This window comes from Watersipora subatra, chromosome 3 (genome assembly GCF_963576615.1).
Source record: "Watersipora subatra chromosome 3, tzWatSuba1.1, whole genome shotgun sequence".
Lineage (NCBI taxonomy): Eukaryota > Metazoa > Bryozoa > Gymnolaemata > Cheilostomatida > Watersiporidae > Watersipora > Watersipora subatra.
The window spans coordinates 38,819,549-38,838,458 of NC_088710.1; the positions used below are offsets into that span (position 1 = coordinate 38,819,549).

At 34.6% G+C, this 18,910-nt stretch overlaps 1 protein-coding gene across 1 annotated transcript in view; it reads right to left on the bottom strand.

Moving 5' to 3' along the window:
* LOC137390587 (protein retinal degeneration B-like) overlaps positions 1-18,910 on the bottom strand; it is a 122,734-nt gene that overhangs the window by 88,277 nt on the left and 15,547 nt on the right. The window contains exons 3-4 of the mRNA XM_068076916.1: positions 17,306-17,438; positions 4,914-5,117 (exon numbers count right to left, since the gene is read on the bottom strand). Coding sequence (XP_067933017.1) covers positions 4,914-5,117; positions 17,306-17,438 — 337 coding nt within the window. The remainder of the gene's footprint in view (positions 1-4,913; positions 5,118-17,305; positions 17,439-18,910) is intronic.

Consider the following 18,910-nt stretch of genomic DNA (forward strand, 5'->3'; position numbering starts at 1 on the left):
GGGTACTATGTTTATGTGAATAAGACATTCATTTTTGTTGATTTTATGTAATTGTTATAATTGATGCTTTTGTTTAGGGGGTTGGAATAATAATCCCACTGTTACTCAGTTTAAGGCTACCTTCGCAGACTTATCATCAAATGTGGTGCAGAATCAGATGCTAGTAAGACAGGTAATGTTACTGCTCAAAACAAGATTCTCATCATACAGGCTACTCCAGAAGTTGATCAGTTTGTGGAACTCAATGATTTCAGATGTCAAATTTCTGTTATAGGTAACAGTATAGTCTATATAGCTGGCTACATTGTGCAAAAGCTAACTAAAGTGCTGTCGTGACATTGGCCGTCAGTTGCTGGTTACCACTAAGTCAAATATCCAGTAGCGACATCTCTATACTCTACTCAAGCTACAAAACAATGGAGGATTGGTGCGTCCATCAGACGATGTCATCAGGATCCTGCTAGTTGCAGATCAACACTTTCGTATTCATACAAAGCCAAATCCACTCCATTGTGTGGTGTATTTTATCAGTAGTGTAAGGTCTAGTGATGTGTTATGCTTTGGGAAACACCTTGCGGATACGGCAGATGGCATATCCAACCACTGCGTCATTGATGAAAAACTTTATTCAGTCGTTTTATGATCTCCGACAGCATCATTATGCTAAAATCCTGCACTCAAACTGCAAGGTGCATCTTTGTGGCATACAATACTAAAGTAGTATTTTTTAAAGGCCAGTAATAATATAATCACTGTAATATTCATCTGCAGCTGTTGTTGTGCTGTTATTCCTAATCTGATTTAGTTCTAAGAAACTGATGCACCTTGGCTCAATATCCACTTCTATACAAATCTCCTTTTACACAGTTTCTGTAACGTGTATGTATAAGTTTAATCATCTGATTACACTAATTCCTGCATTTCCTTGTTTGCATTATTTTGATTATTCTCTATTACAACGGTTGTTAATTTCCGTTTAGTTGTTGCAGTAGTTCATTCCATCTTTTACAGATACTGTATTATACATATCATACATTCATAAGCTATTATCACTTAAATCTTGAAAACAGTGTCTGTTTTGGCAGCATACCTATGTGTTGTTTTTATCGAAATACTTCATGTGCTAAGTTTTTCCATATGCATTTATGCATATGTAATATAAATTTTAATATAATGGAACAGTTGTTATTTGCCTGAATATATCATTTGCTGGGTTTATGCATTTGTAATACAACAGTTTGTATGAGTAACATGGTCCACGAAAATCTATTATACATCTACTTATCATTTGATATATCCTACTCCATATGTTATAAATAGGTTTTCTTCTATCAGGGCACTCTAAAGCCGTGGTCACACGAGCACCGAACCGACGTAGGATCGGTTCGGTTCGGAGGCTGGTTCGGTTCGTGGCACATGTCACACGGCCACCGAAGTAACTTCGCTTCTTAGATACCATACGTATAGAGGCAGGACACGGTTTCATTAGTAGTTTTTATGTATTTGAGTTAAATATTTCTATTGTAAACAAAAAACTTTGAGGAACTATTATAAATCATAAATACACAGCAGATTTATCAGAAGATCGTTCGGCTGCTCAAAATAAATCACTCGATACAAATATTTTGCTAACCCTTCCCATCAACATAATTATATTTTTTTATTAACATATGAATGTTTTTCTATGCTGAGTACATAACAAACAAAAACAGTCTTTATCATAGTACTGTGGTTTTACATAAATAAATCAGTCAACGATAGTTCATCAGGATGAATATGACACATTACTTATATTCTACACGAAAGAAAATCACAACCATTCCCCTACATTTATGCAAAACTTAAGTGCAACATCTTACATTTATGCAACCCAATCACAAGTCCGGGTGAACCTTGTCGTAAATTGCTTCATGTTGTTTATTTAACGAAATAAAAGTATCGTCCCATTTCTTTTTTAACTTTACTCACACGCACGTAAGAAAAAATGTGACGCGTGCTCGCTAGAATTCTAGAATCTTAACCAGCCAATAAGAGCAAGGATTCGGCACGAAATTTCGAGCAGTACCGAAATAGTTCGCTTCGGCCAGAAATGTCCTCAGCCGAACTTTTTAGAGCTGAAAACGACGTCGTTTTGCGTCATTTAGTTCGGTACGGTGCCCGTGTGACCACGGCTTAAACGTTGTGTAGGAGTAGCTTTCATTAACACCCAGCTGGAAAATAACTATTCAACATGTACATTTCTGTCATTTTTCACCGTTTGTTTACAAACGGAACTAGCATTCGATTAGCTCTCCAATATGGCGCATACGTTTACGTATTATTATCAACGTAAAAGTCACGTGATTGCCATTCCAGGGGTTTTAAGTTCAGTGGGTCTTGTATAAAAGCCAGCATTCAGTCCTGCAGCCATGAGCATTTGGGTTGTTCAAGTGTGGATACTACTCACTCAGCATCTGGCCAATTCGAACTCGAAACAAGAAATCTGTGAAGAGTGTTTAAGCCGATGAGTGGTATGAGGAGTAATGATAAACACGCAGAGAAGATAAGTGGAGAGAAGATGAGCGGAGAGAAGATGAGCGGAGAGAAGATGAGCGGAGAGAAGATGAGCGGAGAGAAGATGAGCGGAGAGAAGATGAGCGGAGAGAAGATGAGCGGAGAGAAGATGAGCGGAGAGAAGATGAGCGGAGAGAAGATGAGCGGAGAGAAGATGAGCGGAGAGAAGATGAGCGGAGAGAAGATGAGCGGAGAGAAGATGAGCGGAGAGAAGATGAGCGGAGAAGATGAGCAGGCACATGTACATGTATGTAAACGGAATACCTCTATTGTTACTAGCTGAAGTAAGAGCAACAGGTTATGCCAGTTTGCATCAATGAGACTTCTACCAGTCTGCGTTACTCCATCTTTCCGCATGTTTTTTACAATAGCGTATATACAGGTTATATGTTAACCTGTATATATGTTAGGTATTAACGTGCATAAATGATTTGGTTTATATAGACACACGCAATCGAGTGATGGGCACAAATGAAAAACCAAGATCAAACAAGGTAGTACCAAAATGAAACTTTTATATTCAGAATAACTCGAGCTCCACTAACAAAATTGATACAAGTTCCTGTGCCTGCTACCAACAATAAAAGTCACACAATAATAATAGTGTTTACCAGGAGCCATCAAATAGAAAGCAAAGTCATTGAGTAAACAAACGACAAGCAAAACAATAGTGGTAAATACTACTAGCCACACCTGATATATTTTATAAAGTGGAATGCTACGTGTCAGGGTAACAGCAAGCTAGTAATCGCGATCTGTAACAGAACAATGTAGCCTAAAAACAGCCATGTAGTTGTGAATTGAACAATAAGCAAATTTTTTTATGCCTAGTAATAAAAATGTTAACAAAAAAATTTGGTCCCCACGAGAAACTAGCTTGTATTCACGGCTGTTAAAATGCAACTTATTTTGAATACATAAATGATGATGCCAAAATCAAACTAAAATATGACAGCAAATATTTTATTAAGTTTTTAGTAACCCAAATATACAACTCTGCTCCTCTATGATAAAAGTTTCTTTTGTGATACATGTTACGATATGGCAAGATCTTTACCTCACACAGTCACTACAACATAAAAAAGCATCTACCAAATCTTGCCATGAATGATTTAATTACTTGCAATACTTATTCTAATAAAACATGTAAATTAAGAATGACTCACCAGACATGGACTAACCTAAATGATGAATCCTAGGTTTCTTCTTCAGAATCTTCAGAAAACTCTCAAAACCCTCACATTCGACTGCAAACCTAGGCATGGCGTACAAACCTGATAGAGGTGACTTATGTCTGTTACACGTCATAACAAACCGAGTAATAAACGTAACAAACGATGAAAAACGTAAAAATGCTTGTAAGTGCCATCAGTATCACAAAAAACGCAAAATGCAATATAAAAATTCGCCTTCGATAGAAAATCCAACCTTTATTAAGGACCCATAAAGTAGCCACTTTAGGCACTCAAATGATGGATGGTCAAATGATAGTCTATTATAAGAGCCTTAAGTGAGTCTGGCTGAGAGATTGAATACTGAGCAAGGCAGCTTGCAGCAATGTCCTATATAAATGCACTTTACTTTAGAAATGCTCTTCATCAAAAACTGATAATGAGCACTTATGAATTAATTAGTTTAGCAATAACTATTAATATAAATGGGAAGACACATGAAATCTTCAAACACAACTTGAGTTAGGTTTAATTAGGCGTTGAGAGAGGCAGCTTCTGCTGTCACACCCCTTAAAAATATTTAAACATAGTTGACACACAATTTATTATGTGCACTATTTTTGGTCAACAGAATTCATGATGTTCATTTGTAAATTCAAATTATTAATGTTGTAAAATATACCCTAAATAGAAATGTCTATGCAACAACACAAATAGATGCACATGTAAATACACATGTGTAATCACAGAAAACACACAAATACATGTGAATATGTGTGTAATCACAGAAAAACCATCGCACGCACTCAGAACAGATGGATATCTAGTGATTTTTAATGAGTGCAGGCGGTGTGACTCGCAAACAGCTGAGTTGGCCACTTCTAAAGCTTTATGCTGACTTATTGTTTATAGAAATACATTCTAATGACTTGAATGTTCTTGAATTGTTAATAAGGAAATAACAATATTTTACGTATACACACATGTACTAGACAGCTAATGACTTTTAAATATACATATATATGTATAGATATACTTGTACACGTAAAAGAACTAGGCAGCTTTATTGACTTGAAGGCTAAAGAGTGACTAGAGGCTTAAAACAAGACTTCATACGTGCCTTTAACCAGCCAATCAATTTCACCTCATACAAGATATAAGGCAAAAAGGGCTCTAAACCATACATACCAACAGTTCTGCTGCGAAGTTGCGCTTGGCTGAGGTTGAATACGTTCTCCTGAGTGCCACTATCCTGATGGTAAACGGTCTCAATTGTGATGGAAAACTTCTCGATAAAAGGACACTTGAGAACGGTTTTTGTGTAGGGGTAAGCATTCCAAGCCTCCTCCTCAACTCTCAGCGCGGACTTGGGTAATATAGCTCGGAACCAATCTAGGGTATAACATTATACTCGTCGCTGCTTGCAAGTGCATGGATGTTAGTAAAATAGATATGCCTGTTAGAGATGCTGAGGCCAAGACAAGCAAAGCTTACACATTAGATCTGTGTCGGTGGAAGTCACAGTTGGCCATCAGAGAAGAAGGCGTTTTATTTGTTTTGGGTTAATAACTAACAAGACCAGATACGAGGCAAGATTTTTATTTATTTATAAAATATTGGTATTGCAATTAAAATGATTTTAAATCAGTTATTAACTTAGAGCTCCACGAGCTCTTTCACATGATGTATAATATGTAAGGACAAAGTTGATTTTTACTGAGAAGATTTCTAGTAAGTGTTTCACTGTGCATTTTGAAAAGCTAGTTGCTTATCCTTAATACTCTTTTTTGAAGAGCTAGTTGCTTATCCTTAATACTCTTTTGAAGAGCTAGTTGCTATCCTTAATACGCTCTTTTGAAGAGCTAGCTGCTGGTGAATCTTTTGATACCAAATAACTGTAATGTGAATTTTGTTGCAAGTCAACCTTTAAAGTTACAATATAATGAGTAACTCGCACATGAGAACACCATTGCACTAATAACTATCTTTAAATGTGAAGTTCACTCAAATTACTCCTGTAATTATGTGAGTTGATGGGTGTAACAATGGTGACAGTGCAGCAGTGGTGACGGTTACACAAATTACTGAAACAGGTGCAAGTTTGAGTAAAACTGATATTAGTTATAGCATTTAAAGTTAGCATTGAAAACAAGTTACTTAATTAATTTAAATTACAAGTAATTTGAACTAATAATACAAGTGTAGCAGAAACTTATTGATGTTTCCTGTCACCATTATTACTCAAACATGCCAACTTATAAAAGAACAAGCCCCTTCACCAGGGGTCAGGAACCTTTTTGACTGAGAAAGCCAAAAACTCAAATTTTTCAAAATTTAATTCTAGAAGAGCCATATGTATATTTCAAATCTGGAAACCATCAAATGGAAAAGGAAGACCAGCAAATTTAGTGTGTTTGAGCAATTTTAGAGTATAACAAAAATTGATTTATTTTGTTCATTCATGTTGTACCCTAGGACACTTATATTTCACTAGTATTTAGTTTCGTGAGTAGCATACAGAGTAAAATTTCGCTGCAACTTAATTTCGCAACTCTGATGAGTGCGAAAATATAGTGATGTGAAAATAAATGCAGTGGAACAAACATAATTAGATTCCTCAGGTTCGGTTCACCGATAAGAAAAAAAATTCAATTCGGGACTAGTTTGTAATTGTGAACCGCAGGTAGAATGATGTGGGCGAGGTCGATAATGCAATTTGATCGCTTGCTGCCATTTGTTTCTTGGACTATCAATGAACAAAGCTAATTAATTTCGCGTTTTCGCTCGTTCGTTATGATAGTTTAGTTTCGCACATGAAATTTTCGCGAGAGGATGACTCCGCGAAAACGCGAAAGTTAGATGAGGCGAATACATAAGTGTCCTAGGGTATTAACTAACTAACAAACCATTTTGTTCAACGTTTGAACAAAATTAATTTGTCGTTCATTTACAACGATTTGCTTATTTTTTCTAAACAGCAAAGTCTGTTCCGCATAGGAAAACTAATACCAATATTTTATGCGTCTACAAGAAAGCTAAACAACAAAATATTGTTCAAGAAGCAGTACTACTCAAGGTTAGGATAAAAGAGAACTTTCGACAATACTCCAACTCGTGACATACAGATATGGTAGATCGACGTTGTAACACCTGCACCAATGAATCGCCTCCAGATATTGATTACCAATTGAACAGCTACCTAATCGTTGTTTTGTCGACACATCTGACAATCTATCACGACAAACTAAAGTGTCATAGATGTTGTATATATAATTATGTATAATAGATATAATGCTATACGCATCTCGTTTTTCTTTCACGAGTGCGGCGAGATAGATTATCATTCAAATCGATATTGAGAATTTGCCTGACATATACATGCTATGTATATGTCGGGCAAATTTTCCATATCGATTGACAATAATAATGACAATTCCATATAACATGCTTCACGTTATATGGAATTTTTTACCTAGTAGGAAGCAAAGACTTCACAAAATCATTTATATTATCTGTAATTTACATTATATGAGGTATACGTTATAGGAAATTCTACAGTATATGTTAATAAATTTAACAGAAAAATTATGGATTATTTTTTCCACTGAATCATCTAAGAGCCAGATGCAATCATCAAAAGAGCCACATATGGCTCCAGAGCCATAGGTTCCAAACCCCTGTCTTACAACAATGAATTAGTGCACACAATAACAATTCATACAAGGATGGGCAGCAAAGCCACTGTGAAATCCATTACAATTAGGCATTTGCGTTCAGAAGAATAAGCATTCCATATACAAGCATCACTATCTTGCCATTATAGCAATAAAGAATTGTTTCACATACATACCAACTTTGGCAAACTATTAAATGATGATAGCGGAGCACTACTCGCACGATTATTTTTCATTTTAAGATTTACAGTTTATACTTCATAGGAGAAGCATTCTTTTAATGAAATTCCTGTTTTTAAATTTTGCAGAAAGATATCCTTATTTATGGATATATCCACATATGAGTTAACACATTTCTCACACATGCAACGAGGGAAGCATACCATAAAACCTCTATTTGAATGCCATGATGCTGTACTTTTCCACCCTTCCCCTATGATAGTGGTATTTTATTAGAGGTGATGTTGAAATAAAGGGTGGCGCTGTATTTTTTCACTAGCTCATCAGAATTTTAAGAAAATAAATTTAACACTTTACGGGCAAAGTGAAGTGATGCTAATGTCGCCTATATTTTATATTCTCCTTCAGGCGGAGCGACATTAATGCCATCGACCTCAGCATTTTTGTTAAATCGTTTTTCAAATATGGGTCGCGGTCACAGAAACAATGGTTAAGTCGCAAATCACGACGTTGAGTTATTCGACTTTAAAGTTGCACTAACTGAATTTATAATTTTGGTAAGGATTTTTGTAACACTTGCTTCTGGACCAATCAAAGAGTGATCTTTCTGAATCTGAAGTCAGTTTAGATAATAAATGTCTTAAAACCTCGGAAAAACCCCTTAAAACCGTTGCTATGCTAAACAGGAAGTACTGAAAAATGGCGTCCGAAAAACGTAATCGTTTCTTTTTTGTTGATTTGAAGGATAATTCTGACATTTTGGACACTTATAATGAGTATTCCAACTGATGCCAAAAGCAGTGTAAGTAAAGGGAATGACCATGATATATTCCTAACCATTCATATAAGATTTTTACAATATTTAATTATAAGAATAATTATTTGATTTTATAAGATTTGATTATAAGAAAAATTATTCGAATTTGCAAGATCAAAGTATAGAGTGACCGATGATGTGCAATATGTTACTGTTATTATTTTTTTTAACATTTTGTTGATCATACTACGGTTGTGCTCAATATCACGGCACTGCCAAGCCGTTTTTAATATCTGCAAAATTAGGTAATACATATTCTTATAGATATACAGCCATTTCTATGACAACCAGCCAAAATCTGTTTAGATTTTTAAATTCAGCATAATTTTTTTGATATAAAAACAGAAATCTAGATGAATATCACAACCTCTTAATATTGGTTGCTATGACGTTTTGAAATGTAAACAAAACTGTGCATCGGTTTTCGTTTCTCAGACTTTAACACCAGTTTTCCCGGAACTAGGTTTTCGCACTGATGGTAAACATGCATTCAGTTTATTGACCATAAAATCTGTTGTAATTAAGCAAGAATCAAAATTTTTTTGCAAAATAATTGTCAGAATTTTCTCCTGTTAATGCAGATAACTCTAAATCTTATAATCCCGACTTATCCATGGTTTCTGTGATCATGACACATATGGTTAGTATCAGACCGAGTTCAACAAGGAACAACATGTACTTTGAGTAGTGTACCCTGATACAGTTATTAACTTCAATGGTGTTGTTTTCAAAGTTTTTAAGAAAAAACCATAAAGACTAGGAGTCAGAAAACGGACTTCGATACACCATAAAAATGTTTCTGAAAAATTTCTTATCATAGACCAAAATGGTTTAAAGTCTTCGGGTCAGATTGTAAACCACATTATCAATGAATCTAAAGACAATGTATCGGAGTTAGGCTTTAGTGACCCCGAATCATAGTGTAATTTCGATGATTGTGACGAGTGATCTTCTCAGGTACGCAGTCACTATAACCATGGCAACCACTACAATAACAACGAAAGAACTAATTATCATCGATGTAACTGAGTAATTATTAGTAAAATTTTGTGGACACTTTTCTACTGATCACTTTCTATTATGGGTTCGTAAAGATCCAAGAATGTCAAAGTGGTGGACAAATAGAGATGGCATTTAAATAAAGGTGGTATTTAAATAGAGGTTTTACGATAATTTTTTGTTTCAATACATGTAATGTATATCACAAACTTTGACGTAGACGATAAAGCAGGTAGAATTTTCAGTTTGAAAAATGTACATCTTCTGAAACACACTGACAAGGGAAAAATTGTAAGCCTCTCCTTTCACCCTTTAATAACCCATTGATGGGTCTGATTCCTTATACTATATGTTACTATAAGACTAGTGAATAATGGAAACATTTTAGATAAGAGTATTATGGAGGTGTTGCAGTAAAAAAACTATATTATATATTTCAGCATAAACCTAGTTATCCTCCTATGACTGTAGTTCATGTTTCATACATTCTCTAGAGAGTGCTCATACTCAACAGAATGTGTGAACAATTATTTTACAAAAACTTTTGGCTAAAAGTTGTTAGCTCAAGTGGCATTGACTACTGTGAGTAAACCAAACGAACAAAGTAGGTAATGAGTTTTTGTTCTGGTGTCTCTGTATAAGTGGACACCTTGTAAAGTTATTGGTTGGTGTGAAGTGCTCAGAAGATGTTATATATATATATATATATATATATATATATATATCTATGTACCGTAACACCTCTAATTGAATGACACATTTGAACGCCACCTCTAATAGAAAGACACTAGAAAAAAGGGTTGAAAAATACAGCACAGCCGCCCTTTAATTGAGCACCACCTCTATTGACATGCCACTTAGACATTCTCTCATCTTTACGAACCATTATAATAGAAATTAATCAATAGAAAATTGTAGATAAAATGGTACTTATAATGATTCGGTTACATCAATAACAATTAATTCTTTCATTGTTGTAATGTTTGCCATGATTTTAGTGACGTGTTCTTGAGAAGATGGATCATCATAATCATCAGAATTACTCTCTGATTCGAACCCATTTTGATCTAAATCCAACCCATTGTTTTCAGATTCATCCATAAAATGGTTCACAATCTTAACAGAAGACTTTAAAACATTTTGATGAACGATGAGAATACTCTTCAGGAACACCGTAAGATGTAATAGCAACCATTGTTGGGGTGTATTCTAACTTTAATATGTTAAAAGTGTTTTTTAAACTTAAAAAGATCATGTCCATTTTTTAACTCCAAAGCTTAATGGTGTTTTCTTAACAATGAAGCGTATCCCGCTTATAAATTATAATCAAAGTAGTTTCTTGTTGAACCTGGTCTGATACTTCGACGTATATGAAAAATGGTTTAGGAAAAATGCTGGAGCCGACAGCATTAATACCAATTCACCCGAAGGAGAGTGCAAAATATAGGCGACATTAACATCGCCTTACCAGTTTTTTGTACGAAATTTTTTTCCCAAAATTCTGACGAGCTAGTCAAAAATTACAGCGCTACCCTCTATCTAAATGGCACCTTTAATAAAATGCCACTATATGAAAAAGGTTTAAAAATAGAGTGTCATGGCATTAGCCATGTACATGAGCTCCTTTTAGAAAGCACTTTTAGAGCCCTGTTTTAACACACGTGAGCAGAAGATGTTGGTGACTCATTGGTTTAGTTACAAATATCATAGACATCAGTGGTGAATATTATACTAGTTTCCAGTGCTGTTTCGCAGATACATCTGCTACACGGTGCAGTTAGTTTCGATAAGCTCGAAAGATTTCGGTGAAAAAATTATTAGTGAGCCAATTTCTCAGCTTTGTGCCTTAGTTCCTGCAAAGTTAATATTGCGGTTGCTGTTGAGCTTCTCCTGCTCATAATATTAATTTAAATTGTTTAGTTAAAACGGAGAAGTCCATACATGCGACAAACTAAACTGTTTGGAATTTATCGAATTTTATAATTGGAGAGGGAAGTATGAATCACAAAATGTTTCTTTAGTTTTTCAGTTTATTTGACCAAACTTTGGGGTGAGCCAGTGTGGTTTTTCAGTTTATTGATTTCAAAATGATCTAATAAAAATGTTTTGCTTGCCTCAGCCTCGCAGTGTTGAATCATCTAATGAGGTCAAAAACAGGTGTTCAAATGTTCATGACCCGTTCAGTGAACAAATATTTTTTTAAGTTGTGTAGCGTCTCAATCGTCCATCAAATTCAACAATGTAAATTGTCTTCCCTTTCATTCTAGCTAGCATAATGAAAAGGGCTAACAACTAATTATATTGCCGAGTCATACTTTATAACTGTTGTCAAAATTTCACAAATCTCCTAATCGAACTAATATTTGAACTTTCTAAGACCATTCAGCAAACAAGCCAAGAATTTTTTATTCTTAAAACGCAGAACCTTCGCCACATAAGCTCCCGTTACACATTTGAATTTTATATTAATCCTCGTAACAAAACAGATTATTTTCCCTTAGAAGCCTTTTAAAATATGTCATTAGAATTGATCATTTTGCTAATCACGGAACTTGGAGCATGTGTTGTGCTTCTTTAAAAAAAGATTCAGCTCATTGCAAGGGCCTTTCCCCTTGCAATTGAGAGATCAATTGGAGTGTCTTCACCTCTAACTCATTTGATCTCTTTCTGCAGTCATAGACATCAAACCTACATAGCACGGCTACTAGTTCCGCTGCTGGTGTGGGTATTGATCAAATTTAATGAAATGACAGGAGCCTCAGGGCATAATTACGTATGCTGCACTCTATAGATTGGTAAAAAGGCTATGCTTGATCCAGCATGAGCAAGAATTCCAAGAAAAAAAACAGCAAATCCAATAAATCTGCACTAAAGCAATTCCCCCTCAAGGACGGTGAGTGAATAGATGCTGATGAAGAAATGAAATGCTAGTACTCAATCACTGTTTCCATGATGCACATTACTTCGGAGTTGCGCTCTCTCTGAATCATGGAAATGCCGTCTTCGCACTGAAATTACTGCGCACTAATCAGTACGAAGCCACTGCAAATTCGCAGCAAGGAAACGGCATTGCGCAGTGGCCGCGCATAGCTCTCTTACTGTGGAGGCAGATTCATCGAGGGCCATAAACTAGTACAAAAGTTATCCCGCTTATCGTATTTCTTCTATTCTTCCGATCTTCTTTCACTTAAGTTTAATTATGGTCTTCACACCACGAAGATGATGAGGTGATTACTTTCCTGGACTTTGTTATCGATACCAACACTTTTCGAAAAATGGTGGCAAGTCCTAAAGTAACATTTAAATAATATATTACTTAAAAAAATACCTATTAAAAATATATTTCTATGTAAAAGTTGTGTTAAGGTTTGTGAAACCTTGTGAATGTGTATTGTAAATAAAAGTATAATGACGAACAAAGCATAAAAAGACCGTTTCTGACATTCGGTATCCATGATCAATTCTATGTCTCCATCCGGCGATTCGATTTATACAATTTCTCTTCTCTAGCTAATTTGCTGAAAACCACTGTGCAGCATGTAAATGTACAATCTCTTCGACTTCGGAGGGGACTGCATCGAAGTACTGTGCATCATGGAAACAGAGTATATGACTACCATGAGTTTGCAGGGTCACATTGAAAAGTACTAAGTGATCAGTCTGCTGCTAGTTCTTTGGCTAGCCGAACTATGCATGGCAGCAGAACCAGATGGCTCCATGCACATGCTCATGTAGAACGCTGCAGAGTACCACTCCTTATTTAACTGGATTAAGGCCTGGCCACATACACAGATGAAATGTATCATTTGCCTAGCTAAAACGTTGGTAATGCATTATCGATGTGTCATTTCAAAATGAACATGTATGTCTACGTCAGTGAAGATAAACCAAATGATGAATCCTTGATTGGTTGAAATAGTAAGTTATAGCGATGTCGATTCAATTTCCTTAATTTCCAACAAATGTGATGGCGACCAATGGCATTTGTCGCATGTTGTCATTGCCATGCTTTTGAATGGCAATGACAACATGGCTTCACTAGAACAAGTATTTCTATGTGTAGAAATGGGTAAGACCTTTTGTTATGAGAATCACCAGATTTCGGAACCTCCTATTAGCAATTGACTGAAAATATACTGTAACATGTAATTTTAAAACAAAGTTGTTTATTTTGATAAGCTCCACATTCTATTTGACCAAAAACTGTACAATATAAACTGTACAATATAAACTGTACAATATAAACTGTACAATATAAACTGTACAATATAAACTGTACAATATAAACTGTACAATATAAACTGTACAATATAAACTGTACAATAAAAACTGTACAATATAAAGAATATTAACTTATAAATGAAATTGAAAGAAATGTTTTGTTGGTTGTTGAGGTTGTGATGGTAGTGCATCCGGAAATATCATTCAGTTTTATCGTTGTTGTTCTCTGTATAAAGATGAAATATAAATTCCAAAATGTTCTCAAATTACAGTGAAACAACTTTTATTACAGTTTAAATACAGTTTAACACAAGCATTTTAATCTCCACGCACCAGTTTTACCGTTGTTAACACTTGCAAAACAGCATCACGCTGGTCATCGAAATTTGCTGCGATAGTAGGCTCCCTTTATAAAAATTATTATAATTATCTCACTACTCCATCCAGACACGCTTTTAGTAAAATAGAAAATTTAACACTTCCAGTAATTTTTTTTACAATAATATTCAGTCTTGAAACAACGGCATTGCAAAAATTTGCATCGTGAATATGACACTCCAATTCAACTATGATTATCACACCATCAGCGTTAATTTAAAATTATAATGGCCTCCAACTTCGACAGTAAAAAAGACATATATATATGCTTCATTTGCAAAATAGAATATACAGATAATTGTACAAAAGATATTTATAAATTGCTCCCTGTTGGTTTCAACAACATAGACTAGCTTTGCATCTTTTTAAATATAGTAATAATGATGAGGGGATGTATGAGCAGGGATGATCGTCACAGTCATTACGTTTTAGTGTACATATAACTGCATTTTCGTTAGCGATTTGCGTTGCAAACAAATACATAGACTGGTAATTTTTTTATTTAAAATAAAGATTTCATATATGCCTCATATACTTTAAACTACGTGCTTGTCTTACACTATTGATTATGTTAACGAGATTTTGCATATTCTTGTCACTTACTATTCTTTTCTAAATAACGATAGTCGATAGATAGTAAATAGTATAATAGTAAATAACGATAGAGCAAATATTAAAAGAGCGCTAATTAATTCTCTTTCTAACAATATGATTATAAATATTATATCATATCGTTTTTACTTTTACATGAAACCGAACTGTATTTTTAAATATAAAATCTAACGCCACCTCTATTTGAACGCCCCCTCCAATTGACTGCCACTTTGACATTATTTGATTTTTATGAGCCCACAATACCAATTGATCAGTAGAAAAGTGTCCAAAAATCGTATAGATAATGAATCGTTTACATCGATAACAATTAATTCTCTCGTTGTCCATGTCCAAAAGCTTTTCGTTTTTTTTTGTTAAAACTTTGAAAGCGACACAATAGAAATAATTAACAACTGCCTCAGGCTAATAGTAGTTCCTTGTTTAACATGGTTTCGTTACTTCAAAGTACATACATAGAAAAAACGGTTTACATTTACGATGGTAGATGAATGACTGGTTTGGGGTGAAGGTTGCGTTTAGCGAGCAAAACTTTTATGCGTTGCATTTGTGCAAAATGCAACGAGTCAAAATATTGCTCTGCTCAAAAAATTGTTTGGATGCTAATATCAACTAGTTAAGCAGTGCAGAAGAAGAGTTGAGGTCATAAACACTGTGGAAGGTATGGAACAGCCAGAAGATGCTCTTTCCGTCGAAAGCAACAATCAGAACGCTGCTATCCGAGCAAACTATGCAAATATTTTTGTTTCAAAAACATTAGTTTTTGTATTTGCATGTAATGTAAGTATGATTCGTTTATGTCACTTGTTTATGAAAATATATATTTGTAGCATTTGATCGATTATCACAATAAAACTTATAAATTTGCAGAATTATAGCATATTATTTAATAGAATCCTTGCGGCTATCTTAACACAGCTTACAATGGATCGATGATCACAACTCCACTTCTATTGCACATAAAAAGCTAGTTTTGGCTGCAAAGTGTAGCAAACATATCAATGAGAAAAATGGGCTTTTATTCAACATTGTTAAATATTAATATAAAATAAAAATATGTCTTCAAATTTGGAATAAAATAAAAAATTGAAACCTCTAACAAATTGCAAAGCACATAATAAAGCTATAATATCATTGCAGATTAATTGCAAGCAATAGCAACAGCAATAGCAACTGGTAGCTCTAGATAGCTCTCAAGTTCCCAATGCATATTTCATTTCGAGATCTTTGACAAGTTAGAGGTAAGTTAGCAGATTTATTGCATCCAAAAGGTCACTCCACCGAAAGAGGGCAAAATATAGGTGACATTCGCTTCACCCGAAAAAGGCTAAATTTATCTTCACAAAATTCTGACGAGCCATTTTTGCCGAGCTAAAAGAAGCAAGCTAAGAGAGATGAAGTATTCAAAACACGAGAACAATGTACTATATTCTTGTGAGTCAGTAAACATAGGGTGTGACAGCATGCTGCACTATTGAGTTGATCCGTGTCTTATGACTATCATGCTGCCCTTTTGTCGTAAACATTTGCATATCAATGGGACATCATAGACGTGTCAATAGACATCATAGACGTGTCAATATATTATGGAATAATAGGCCGAATTTAAATTTGTTTAAAGTTTTAGATAGATAGCCTAAGATGTTGTATCATGACATACTAAAACTTGAAAATGTTTAGATACTCTTGAAAATTCACCAAATTTTACTCAGGATTCTCGTAATGAAAAATGTTACCCAAATATATTCACCCTTGCAGCATATATATGAAAGTCACTTAATTTGAACTGTTTCTAAAACAGTTCAAATTATTTTTTCGATAATTAGGTTAAAACCCTTTTTCGTCTATAGTTGAATTTATGTCATGAACCTAGAGTATTTTTGAACTTCAGTTTCCACCGTTAATGTGTGGAGTACCAAGTTTTCTTTGAGTTAAATACAGCAATGCAAGTAGCTTCATAAACTGAAGTAGATTCATAAACTGTTATTGCTATCACAAATTGTTGGTTCTAAATGTTATAAAACAAATATCCTGACGATACTTCAATAATGGCACTGAAAATCCAGCAAGCTTGTCACATGACTAAGACCAAGTCTCATTGGTCAAACTTGTCACATGACTAAGACCAAGTCTCATTGGTCAAACTTGTCACATGACTAAGACCAAGTCTCATTGGTCAAGCTATTTGTTAACATAACATATTGTTTAGTAGCGTCGGGTGCGCGTTGGTGCGCGTTGTCACAGCAAATAACTATGCTATGCCTCGGCAATGCATTTATTTAATTTCTTTAGCCAAGACACAAGGCTCATATGACGTAAGGTCCTAGATCATAGAAATGAGACAGATCATAGCGGACGTAAGGTATGATCTTACATGCTTATGATTTCTGGCTGATCAGCCAGAGATCTATTGCTAACCATTACCTAGGCAATTAATCCAAGCTTAAGAAATTAACCTAAGACAGAAAATTGTATATGTACATTATGTATATGTATATTATTTTATATGTATATTATTGTATATGTAGCTATATTGTATATGCATATTATGTATATGTATATTATGTATATGTATATTATGTATATATGTATATACATAATATATATACATGTATATATATATAAATGTATATATTGTACATGTACTCCGCCAACACCTGAATACATTGCTGAGTAAACCGGTACATACTGGTACATACTTGGTAAATGACTCCCTATGTGATATATCTTGTATGTGTACTGGCCTTTGCCTCCAGGACCATCTTTATATGGCTCATTCTTCATTATTTCCACTCCACTGCCTTCCCCAGAACTCTCTTCTCGGCTCTTTTTCTAAGATAGCAGATCAATTATATGTCAGAACATTCCGAACATAGTCTGTTCAGAATGTTCATTCGGACGAGTTACAACGATCTTACTGTAAAATCCATGACCCGCGCTGCCTGATAATCATGACCCTAATCCCATCATTTTTATACGATTGCAAGCTTAATAAATCATTCAAAATAATGTATTTGATGGTCTCGTGATAAACTACTTATCATTCATATCCAAATGCAGCCAAATACCTTTGCAGAAAAGACTGCTGTTTAGAAAAATAAGCTGTAATAATAAATAAAGAAATAGCAAATCGTTGTAAATGAACGTCGAAAATGTGCAGTTCCTATCAACTTGTAAATTTCCCGCAATCATGCTAGATATTAAACCAGTGAGATTGATCATAAAAAGGAGAAAAGTTGTTGATGCAAACTAATAATTCTGCAGTTATGGTACAGCCCACAAATTAAAAGAGTTTAGTAAAGATCTTGGAACGGATTAGGCAATTTACATGGATTTTTCTGATCTTATAACGCAACTCCATATTAACTCTATATATAACTTCCTAGAACGGATTATTTACGTTATAGGAGCGTCTACTGTATATGTAATTCAATATAGATTCAAAATGTAGGAGCTTTTATGTTTGTGGGTATGAAACTAAATCAGCTAAACAACAAGCCAATAAAATTTGGAAAAAACAACAACGTGTATTGATTGCGAGAAACCAGGTTTTTAATGAAGCGACATTAGAGCCTGTTGGTAAACATGGTCCGAGGAATAAATGTAGCAATGTTACAAGAAATATCTCTTTAATCACACCCACATAGTTCATTGGATAGAGTATACGCAACGAAGATGTATAGCTGTATCTATGCTGGACAAATGTATAATGAAATAAGTTAAAAGCAGTACATAAAACTGTTAGTTGCTGAAGGTCTTGTTTCAATCAAATAATTTGGAAGGATATAGACTTCTTTAACCCTTTGCGTACCAACACCGAAAAATTTCGGGTTACGAGCATTGTCTCAGCGTACCAAACCTGAAACTCCCGACAGAATTCAGTTTTCAATAGATCATTTTTAAAATGTTTTATTTATTTTAAAAACAGCGTTAAAATGTAAAATTAATAATTTGAGCAATCTCGGTTGGCTTTGTACTACATTTTTGAGGCTATAAATAATCCCTGATACGCATGTACAAAGAGAACACGTTGTAAAGATTTAATCTTTCTTCATGAAAAGCTATTCATCATGGACGCACACGATTGTTTGAGCTCTGTTAAAACAATTCGTTTAGGGGAAGATATCGACTGGTTTAAAAGTGAAGAAGAGGATTTCAAGTCAGAAGAAGGTGGAGAAGACGATGGAAGTGAAAAAGAAGATCAGCAGAGTGAAGCGGATTGTGAAAGTGAGAGTGAAACGGCCGGCGTTGCAACAGGGAATAATGATGGATATCAAAGAGCTGATTTAAAACCAAAATAATTA